The sequence below is a fragment of the Halichondria panicea genome, chromosome 1, assembly GCF_963675165.1.
Source record: "Halichondria panicea chromosome 1, odHalPani1.1, whole genome shotgun sequence".
In the NCBI taxonomy this organism is placed as follows: domain Eukaryota; kingdom Metazoa; phylum Porifera; class Demospongiae; order Suberitida; family Halichondriidae; genus Halichondria; species Halichondria panicea.
In genome coordinates this window covers 7,516,130-7,527,184 of record NC_087377.1, presented here as the reverse complement: position 1 = coordinate 7,527,184, position 11,055 = coordinate 7,516,130, and the positions used below count along the sequence as shown (strand labels likewise).

The 11,055-nt window shown below is 40.8% G+C and overlaps 2 protein-coding genes across 1 annotated transcript; both read left to right on the top strand.

Annotated features, from left to right (window-relative positions):
- Positions 1-11,055, top strand: part of LOC135339659 (uncharacterized) — a 120,737-nt gene that overhangs the window by 90,225 nt on the left and 19,457 nt on the right.
- LOC135339815 (uncharacterized) lies at positions 1,338-2,892 on the top strand. Its single transcript, XM_064536099.1, has 5 exons — positions 1,338-1,491; positions 1,545-1,859; positions 1,941-2,234; positions 2,293-2,379; positions 2,508-2,892. The coding sequence occupies exons 1-5, from the start codon at positions 1,422-1,424 to the stop codon at positions 2,636-2,638; spliced, it is 897 nt and encodes a 298-aa protein (XP_064392169.1). The 5' UTR covers positions 1,338-1,421; the 3' UTR covers positions 2,639-2,892.

Here is an 11,055-nt window from a genome sequence, read left to right as displayed (position 1 = left end):
ATACCTGAGTATTAATCAGTACGTGTACTTATGTAAGCTATACGTAGTCATGCATATTATATTAGGTTAGCTATTCAGGAACGTTATACCTAAGTTCCATAACTTAGCCGAAAACAATTAATCGCTAAGCGATTGTCCACTATAGAAAAATGTTGATGTTATATAAATCACTACATACCCCCCCCCCCCACCTTTGGTTGCCATGGAAATCTTTTTGGATATGTTTCAGATAATTTGTTCATCAACACAATGGTATCATCATATTTTCTTAGAAATGTTCCAATCCCAAAATATTTACATTTATATGTACACCAATACGCACCAAATTGCATTTATTTCTCTATAGACTAAAGGCACTGTATGTAAAAGTGTGATCAGTGGTGTGACATTTCCACAGTTGATATTTAATCTATACTGTACTTGATTTTAAAAACAATATTTCTTTGTTCCTCACAGCTCAGTTCACAATACAGACAGTGTCAATGGAGAGAGCCGAGGGACTGGAGGCAGTGTTCAGGTGTCAATATCAAGCAGAGGGATCGACTGTTACTTATTATTGGTTTATAAATAATTCCTTAGTCTTAACAGATACAGCAACCATTCGACATCGTCCACCTTCATCTCCTGGTGGACCATCAATACTGATAATCTTGGCCACTACACAGCACAACAACTCTGTTGTCCTGTGTCAGGCGGCTACATACAGAAATGACCATATTGTAGGGTCTGAAATATCGACCGCAGCAACTCTAACTGTTCATGGTGAGTTAGTAACTATAATTATGTGTATAAGGTTTTTAGGTATTTCCCTGTAGGAACGGTAATCACTAATGTTCTGACTGCTCCAAACACCATCACCGTAATGTGGAGTGCTGTACCTCTCACTGAGTACTGTGTGGACATCTCTATGACAACTCTGGACTCCACTGAAACAGTAGCCCTTGATTCTGATTCAGTGTGTGAACTGACTAATGAGTACATCTTCACGTACTCTAACCACAGTGTGTGTGACAGATTCTCCTTCACTGTGACTCCTACTGAAGGAGAGATGAGGGGAACAATCAGTGAATCAGATACTGGGTTCTTTACAAGGGTAGAAGGTGTGTTAAGTGCACTCTGAGCATGTTCAGTATAATATTTCAATTGCAGGTAGTGGAGAAACACATCTAATTTGTGAAAATGGACAAAATGGGGTGAATAAATCAGTCAAATTTGAAGCCATTGTGAGTTAATTTTAGTTGTTCGAGTAATTTATACTCATGTACTCATAATCGCCAACTTAAAAACCCTCTAGGTTCCAAGTTGCACAAGGTTCACTTGGTATCATGTGGACTCTGACTTATTGACTCCCTCCATACCGTTCAATCACGGACCCTCTTCTGTTTAATGGCTCACTCAGTTTCTCCCTCTCCACTGACAAGATGACAGAATACAGTGTCACACTGACTGATGAGAATGGAATAGATCTCGTGTTTGAGAACATTCCAATCAGTGAGTCCATCACGTTCATTTTGAGTTGATAAAGTGATAATTATCTCTATCAGGTACATTTGATGTTCAAGAAATCCTAGTGTCTGAATGTGGTGGTGATATTTGTGTGAGCATTGAGTATGTGGAAGGTACCCTCTCTCCCGGAGCTCTTGTCTGTGTGATGCGTTTCATTGATGGAGTGTTGAATTTTGCTAGTATGAGATTAGTCACTATCCCTCGTAGCAAGAGCGAGAATTTCACCATACCTGTTCCTAGTGGAAGTTACAGTGTGATAGCTTTCGATCTGGAGAAGAATTTTGTACCGAAAATTCCCATCTCAATGGCAGCGGATATTAAGAATATGACGATGGCCACCACTGGTGGTGAAGGTAAGTTCCTGTTCGCTTTTATCATTTACATGTATATCGTATGGACTATCTGGTGGTCTCAATATATACACTTCATTGTAGGAAGTATCCGTCCCCCACAACCCAGCATTGAGGGCATTAGTGCAACCAAGTTACCAAGTGGAGGGGTTAATGTGACTTGCTCTGACTCTGCCCGGAATTGTCTAGTCTTGTTCCAATCTGATAGTGATTTGGTTAGAGCGCTATTTCGTTTTATCAACACATCTAAGAACTCAACTGTCGTTTTTCGGAAGGACACCTTTACTAATGGCTATGTGGTGGTGTACTCTTGGAATAGTTCACAGTCCATCTTTGAAGGGGATGTATCGCTCATTATGCAACTGGATCCACCCACCAGTAAGTGTCTCTGTAGATTATCAGAGCTAACATCATTCATTGTTTTTTTCTATGACAGCTGCTCCCACTACACCTCCAACGTCTGATCCACAAACAGACCCACCTCTTCCTGATATGGAGTCCCTGCCAACATCAGTTATCGTTGGTAGGTTTAAACGTGTTAGTGTTCTATCTTTACCCATGTAATGCACTACATTGTATGATAAATATACAGTTAATTTTTAGATAACTTAATTCAGCTCTTAATTAAGGTCTCTCTCTCTCCCCATTCAGCCACTATTGTTGTCTTGGTTGTGATCATCACTTTGGTGATAGTACTCATCATTGTTGTTGTATTGTGTCAAGTGAAGAAAGTTAAACGAGGTGGCAAGGTGTTGCATTCCAGGTACAATCATTATCTGTAGTCGTAGCAGTATGTGGGAATCAATGTGATGGGAATGAATGTGGTGGCCATGTGCTACATACATGATTGTACATGTACAATTTACATCATATAATTTAAAAGGACACTTGCTAGCATTCATGCTGATTATGATATACATTGTACAAGCAATTCCAATTAGGCCATAATAATGACATCTGGGTGCATGGTCACATTAGCGTGATTGAAACTGGTGCTGTTTTACAACAAATCTGTTTAACCAGAGATACAAAAGAAAGGGGATTGGAAACGACTGCCCACGCCCTATGTAAAAGGACTGACATCCGGTGAAGCACTCCGTGTAATTATTGCGCTCGCAAATAATTACATGGAGGACTGCGCTATCCCTGGTTTCTAGCTCTCCTATCCACTAGAGATCACTCAGGGCCTGGGAGATACTTGAGAGAAGTAAGCTTATACCACTGACAAGCTCTAAGTCCGTTGTCTTTACTCTGTTTCCAATTTTTTTGAGTTTAGCTTGAATTACTCTACATGTCAACTTTTCTCTGTCCCTCCTGTGAAGTCAAAACAGCAAAGGACATTGCTTGACTTGGTTATTATGTATCTAAGTGCTACATAGAATGGCTTTATGCTATAAATAAGCTGTACTGTTCATAAACGTTTGCAGTATAGTCCTTCAAACTGCTTTAGTATACTTTTAGACACACCACGGGCCTGTCCCTCCTACGACTTCATAGTAAAGGCTATTTCTTCTTGCATAGCATTTATTTGTCTAGTAATAGTGGCTGCATGGCTTAGTCGACTTTTTAGAGCTAAATTCTCTTTACTTTTTAGAAAAATCAACATTAAAAATGATCAATTTCACTGTTTCTATGTACAGCACATAGTAGAGCAGTCAAGACAGGTAATGAGCATGCTGACTATAAATATAATCCTTTGTAGTTTTAGCCACGCCCTATAACGCGGAATGCTTCGCGCAAAAATTTCGTAAAAATTTCGTTTCCAATCCCCTTTCTTTTGTATCTCTGGTTTAACAAGAATCTTATGTTTGCATTTCTCATTAAATAATTCTCTTAATTCACAGTAACTTTGAAGGTGGTTTCAGTGTGGTGAGTATTACACTTTATGTTGCAATGATAAACTCTCTGCATTGTGTATTTGTGCTGATATTGCGCTGCAATGTGTTTTAATAGCCCCCACACGTAAGAATACTTTCCCAGTACATAATTATGTTTGTACAAGTACTACATGTAGCTTCCTTGTTTACCCAAACTAGGAAACATGTTTGTGTTCACTCATGAGCTAATGCTATGGTTTCGTATTAGCAACGTCCTGTGTTCATGTTTCAATATCCCCCTCATGATCAGTGACAACTATAATTGCCGACATGTAGATACTGATATTTATTAGTCATTTGAAGGTACATGTATATTTAGGTACTGCTACATGTACATGCATATAATCAAAGAGTATCTACTCTTGATACAATGTATCACACAGTTGTTATTTCACTATCAGATCCCTGGGGGGACAAGGCTAGACAAGTCTAGCCTTGTTTCAGCAGAGACTGATCTGTATGCGTGTTGCTTGAATGATAATGTTTAATGTGTGTTGTCTACAGGATATGGATGCCTTAACATCTCAAGTAGCATTTTACGATATCGCCCGCCCTGAGAACATGTCTCTGGGACGCAACACGGCTGACACTGACGATACCCTTCCACCAGGTTATGATGTCGTTCGTAAAGATAACTTGCCTAGTCCTGAATATGAAACTGTACCATCAGCTAAGGCAGGCAAACCTACACCCACCACTAGTGATAACCCTCCACCCCTTCCCCCTCCCATGATACGAGGAGACAGTGATGCACCTGATCTACCACCCCCCTACAATCCTGCCGTGGATAACGAGGGTGTTGTTGTTATCTCAGTGGAGAGCTCTCTCTGCCAGGGTGTGGAAAATCAGTTAATAGATTGGGAGGTTGATGAGTCATTGAAGAATGATCTATCAGTCAGTGACATGGAGCATGACGGTACTACAGAAGAGGCCATTGGTAGCACTGAAGCTCAACTGGAGATGGGTCAGATGGACCCAGTACAAGGAGGTGCAGAGGATGGAGCTGGTAACAGTGCTGACCATGGCGGACAAGAGGCAATGATCACTGCGCAGGTGAGGACTTTATAGTACAAGTAGAGGTTTTCTGCATTTTGTGACGCTTTCTCCTTTGTCCCTTTTACATGATTGCGGTTTTGTAGCATGTTCGTAGACGTGTACGCACTACAATTAGTCAAACATTTGCTGAATAAATCCCTGCGTGACAATTATGTGCATGCATGGGTACAGCCCATTGAGCAGGATACAGCTGCATGTAGTAAATAATACCCTTGTTGGCCATGATTGTGTGCTTTATGTGTGTTGTGTGTCGTCTACACACAGCACCACCTGGTGTGTAAGGAAAAGCACCTGTGGTACATTATTACGGTGTGTCCAAATAAGCTCAGATGGACACAAAGCGCTCATTGTTACTTATGCCAAATATGGTTCCGTACACTGTACTTCGTTGTTTCAGGCACATACAATGCTACTTGTATGATTGTATGCACGTACTAGTTCACCCAAGCTCTCCACTCACCCTGTGATACGTACATGTACTTCAAGAGCTTTGATACGTACATGTACTTCAAGAGCTTTCACAAGGCCGATAGGGTTCCTTAGGGTATAAATAATATTGTGCATCAAATTATTAGCTCTTTCTCGCTCTACCAAATAGCTAGTGCTCTAGTGCGTATGTACATGTATAACTACATGTATCAGCAATTTTCTTGAGCAGATTTTTCTTGGACTGATTCTGAAGAGACTGCAATGTGAGCAAAACATTTAGCCCTGTAGTTACCAACTTATGGTCTATGATATAATTATTTTGTTATTACTGCAATGTTTTGCGAGCATCAAAATGAGTATAATAAAGATGTTACTATACTGTGTATTGTCTACAGGACGTGGGTGCCTCAATAATATCTCCAGTAGCACTCTACGATGTCGCCTGCCCTGAGCACATGTCTCTGGAATGCAACACAGCTGACATTGACGATACACCTCCACCAGGTTATGACGTCGTATGTAAAGAAAACATGCAAAGTCCTGAATACGAAACTGTACCATTAGCTAAGGCAGGCGAACCTACATTCACCACTAGTGAGAACCCTCCCATGATACAAGGATATGAAGGTTTGGAAAATGCTGTGGTGGTTACAGAGGAGACCATTAGCATTTCACAAGCAAAGGACGAGCGTACAGAGGATGAAGGTGACGATGGACTTGAGGCAATGATTACTGCACAAGTGAGGGCTATATGTATATACATGTAGTGTGTAGACCAAGTAATGCTGTCTGTGATATTTTCATGTATGGTATTATACCCAAAATTAACAGCTGCTTTTGCAGTCTCCCCTTTGTCCCTTTTTGTGGGTACTTTATGTCTTTAATATGTGGACGTCAGAAATTGTACAGCTGTGTGCATAATGTGTAAGCCTTTGATTACATGTATCAGCAAGTGTCTGGCAGTTGTACAGTGATTCCAGGGAAGGAAGCTCTACATGTCGGAAGCCTCCGTGCTTGAATACAATGACTTATATCCCGTTGCTACGTTGTTGCCAAGTGCATTATGCAGCATAATGCACTGCTGAAAGTCATTAATGCACTGACCGCAAAGTCATAATGCACTAACCACAAAACGCCCCTCCGGCATTAGACAGACAATTATTGTATCATGAGAAATAACAAGTATATATCAAAGTAAGTCCAGCAATGCAGGAATGTTCAGCACTACTGGAGTTTCTTTGCAACCATGCAGGTTTTAAAATTGTCCAAGGTTCATTTTGTGGAAGATTCTGTGTTCCTAGACCTATAGTCCTTGACTTTGTGATGCATGTCAATTCTGCTTCACCATAGCACTAGAAGCAGCTCTTTTTGCTGGGGGCTTGAGCTGTTTTGCAGCAGTGTAGAGGCGAGCTTCTTTGGCTTGGTTGTGATGCCGAGGATAGTGGAGGGCTGTTCGAGCAGCAGTTTAAAATACACTGAGTAGTGGGGTGGGGCTGTTTCTTCGCAGCAGTAAGTAGGGTGGGGCTGTTTCTTTGCAGCAGTAGTGGGGGTGGGGCTGTTTTGGAGTGCTTTCAGCGTTGGATTTTGTGTCAAGCCATTCGTCGGTCATGCCAATCTAATACGCTGCATATACTGGCGTCTAGAAGAGAGAAGAGATGGAGCTGTGTCTAGAGTTGTCTTTGTCATCTTTTTGTGCAGTTTATATTGTGTTACTAAGACAGTGTTATGTTGCTATGCCCTCGGGATATAAACTAGTTATAACACGTGCACTCGGGATGCATGGCATATATTGCACTCAGCCTTCGGGGCTTACGCCCTCGTGCTTCAGTGCAATATATTCCATACATCCCTTGTGCCCGTGTTATAACTATAACATATTTTATAGTAATAGTAATAATATTAGTGGGAAAGTACATATTACTAGTCTCAGTCTGTGTCCCAATGTCCTCAGGACTGGATTCATGTACGTACGTTACAGGCGTTGTGTCAGTGTAATTATAGTAGACAGGAAGTATTGTTTACTAAAATTAATTAGACTACATTACATCATCTGTAATTGATCTGATTGGCTAAAAACATTAGATTACATGGAAGCATAATCTACAAGAAGGTACTTATTCTACAGGAAGTGGACGCATATTCTACAGGAAATGGGCGCCTATTCTACAGAAAGTGGACACATATTCTACAGGAAATGGGCGCATATTCTACAGGAAGTGACAAATAATTTGCAGGAAGTTCTCAAAAGTTGGAATGAAATTTTTAGTGAAAGTGACAAGAAGATGACAAAAACATTATAAAAAACACAGAAAGCAATAGTTTGTTCAGTCAATATCCATTCTTTCCATGTCCACTGTTGTTTTGTATTGCTTTTTCCAGTTGGGCATGGGCAGGGGGGCCAGGAAGCATCAAAAACACTTCAGCAATCGCTTGACACTTTCTATTGAATTTTTAAAGGTTCCATGCCGGTCCAGTCTGCTCTATACCCCCTCCACTCCACCACAGAGCTTCATTCTTCTTCTTGTAGTGTTGCAGTCAGTCTTTTTACTTGTCTGTTCTTTCCAGTATCTTCAAGAAGCGTTTCACAAGCTCTACTAAGTTTTACTGTAGGTTTTCGTTGTTTTGAAGCCGTCTTCTTGTCTTTTTCTGTAAACTGGTGTCTCTCACAGCTTGTCCAGCTCGCACAAATTCAATTTCTGTTGCTACGCACCAAACCTGGCTTTTTATAACCACACCTCGCGCATGCGCAATGAAGTTCAAGTTAGATAGATCACACCCACTCGTAGAATATGCGTCTTAGTAACCACCTTGGTTACGGTTAGATTCCCTCGGCTTTGCATCTCGGGCTAACCGCAACCGCGGAGGTTACATATATAGATGCATATTCTACTCTTAGGTGTAGTCTATCCTATACTTACACCGGCCATTAAATAACGGTTAATATATTTTTGGCAAATTGACTTTACAGTAATTATTAGCACCCAACCCACTCCCACACAGCACCAGTACACGCTGGTGGTTCCCAAGCCAGCCAGTAGTGCTGACAAGGTGAAGGACTCATCCAAGGTAATCTACTCTGAGGTGGACAAGGACAAACTCGTACCAGTCGTCCCACCACCAGGTACTTGTTCAGTATACAGTGGAGCCCCTGAATGATAATATGATATTATCCTATGGATACTGAAGATTATCACGAGTCTGTGCCAGTAACTGCACGAGTGCCTGCAAGGCACGAGTGACAGTTACTAGGCACGGACGAGTGATAATCATCAGTATCCATGGGATAATGCATTTATTGCTTGGCAACCAAAATGCAGGTTGAATCTGCGCATGCGCAACATGCGGTTGCTTTATCAACCAGAAGAATGCGTAGCAACAAGATTGAGTTCTCCCAGTTGAAGACTAGTTTAAGAGAAAGAAAACAGCTAGAAAGACAAAGAAATAAGACTCTAGAACACCAAGAGAGCTTGCAGAAGGCTACTTAAAGATTTTGTAGAGAACAGACAAGAAAAACGTTGACAACCAGCAACCCGTTTTGAAAATGGATAGTTCTGAAGGATAAACAGCATGTGCTTGCTTTCTATCATGCTCCAGTGGCTCCAGTGTATCAGAAGAGGAAACATGCACCGCTATAACTGAAGAAAAGTGTGACAACCGTTTTTGAAGCCAAAACGACTTTATACAAGCCTGAACAGGCTTATATGGTGGTGCAGTACACTTCTACATGTGCAATACTCCGCTCAAAGCACCCACTCCCAACACTGATGCCTGTTTGATGCATTAAATATGAATACTGACAACCTCCTGACCCTCAGCTTCACTGCAAAAAGAGCACAGAAGTGATACAGAGCATCAGAAAACAAGAAAAGAGACTGATAAACATTGCAATGCATGATTATAAGTGTGTAAACTATGTTTTTCTTGTTCTCTCACTGCTGAAAACGTTTTATTCCAAATAAGAATCACTTCCTAGTGTGCAATAACAAGTGTGCAATAATACTTCCGGGTGTGCAATATGGAAAAATATCTGCACAGTCGGTGATGAGTCGCTTCCTGTGCAATTTGAATGTAAAACGCTGATGTCAGCACTTATTAAAAAGCAATAACCTATTATATATAACCTATTTAATTAATATTGTTTCAGGCAGACATTATTTTTTTGGCAAAGGTATCAATAAGTAGCATATATACATGTATACTATATATATACTCACTATAATTATTATAATTATGTAGGAGAATAAACTTTGGGGATAGTGCTTACTACTACAGTACATATACGTGTCAGCTAATTCCCTAAGTGGAGACGGTTGACAGTTTCATGTGTGTACATGTAGTGTAACTTCAAAACTTTGTGCTGGTAGTTTTCGTAACTAGTTGGACTACTTTCATCATGAGAGGCCAGACATCTCAATAACTTGTACATGTGTTATGCCCTGTCCTGTAGTTGCCAAAGCACAAAGGCAGTACATTCCGGTGGAGACCAGGCCAGCCAGCAGTGATGCCAAGGTGATGGACTCCACCAAGGTCGTCTATGTCCAGGTGGACAAGGACAAACTGAAACCAGTCGACCTGAACGACCCACCAGGTACGTCACTCTTATCCACTCTGAATATACCTTCTGACCTAGTTCCTACCTACCTACTTATTCTTTGGAAGTGTTTGTTGTTTTTAGAGCGTCTTTATCACAATACTCATTCCCTTAATCCTACCTGCCGACTAAACGGAAAATGAATCTCAAAAGCCATCTTTGGAAGTGTTTGTTGTTTTTTAGAGCGTCTTTATCACATTACTCATTCCCTTACCTGCCGACTAAACGGAAAATGAATCTCAAAAGCCAGTCAAGTTTATCGCCTCTAGTTCAACAATTACTTGAAATTGTTGTTTTGGGTGTTTATAAGTTATAGTTAGAACATGGGCATGATGTATCTATGTGTTATAGTGTCCCAAAGCTCGAGGGCTTTAGCCCGAGGGATGAGGGACACTATAACCATAGATACCAAATGCACATGTTCTAACTGATTTAGATCCCAAAACCTATTGGCTACTAGAAATGCACTAGCTTAGCAACAGTCAACCTATATAAACAGCCAACCTAGCAACTGCATCATTATTCTTTTGAAAACTAATATCTAAAGTTGGCATCTCTGTGTCTCTACTAAATCTGTGGTCTCTATTCAAGTCAACCCTGTTCCTCCACCTCAGTTTGATGGACAAAATTACAGTCCTAGATCCACCCATAAAACGGAAACATCCAGCTCCTCCCCCAGTTTTGCAGCAAATAAGCCCAGCACACTTTCTAAGAAACGAGCGGCTCGTACTACTCCTCATAAAGCGAAAGGAAGACACCTAAGCTATAATTTGCAGCAAACAAGCCCAGCAAACGAGCGGCTCCTATACTACTCTTGAACAAAGCGAAAAGAACTTTAGGAAGAAGCCAAAGCTAGAATCCCAGCACTTCCATACATCCAACTCCTCCCCCATGCATGTAGCCTTGCAGCAAAAAAGCACAGGCCCAAAAAACGAGCGTCTCCTACTACTCTCGAACAAAGCCAAAAAAAGAAACTAGAGCTTCTCTCTTTCATTCTAGTTCTGTTATTATATTACTAGACAAAGCATCTAGCTACAATAATTGTTATTTAATACATGTGTATCTTCTTGTAAATCACAATACAATGTACAATGTTGTAGTTTGTAGCCCAGAGCAATCTATATACCGGTACTATAGCTCATAGTTCCCTGCTAAATACACTCAAATGGGATCTAATGTTATTATATCAATATTCCCTACCGCATTCAAGTGTCATCCTTTCAGGGGTGAAAATTTACCTCCACAT

What these genes read in the sequence shown, in the direction of transcription:
- LOC135339815 (XM_064536099.1), top strand. Translation starts at nt 1,422, where the DNA reads ATGACAGAATACAGTGTCACACTGACTGATGAGAATGGAATAGATCTC. An exon ending in GCAACTGGATCCACCCACCA is followed by an intron (nt 2,235 to 2,292) that starts GTAAGTGTCTCT and finishes TTTCTATGACAG; the next exon opens with CTGCTCCCACTACACCTCCA. An exon ending in GCCAACATCAGTTATCGTTG is followed by an intron (nt 2,380 to 2,507) that starts GTAGGTTTAAAC and finishes CTCCCCATTCAG; the next exon opens with CCACTATTGTTGTCTTGGTT.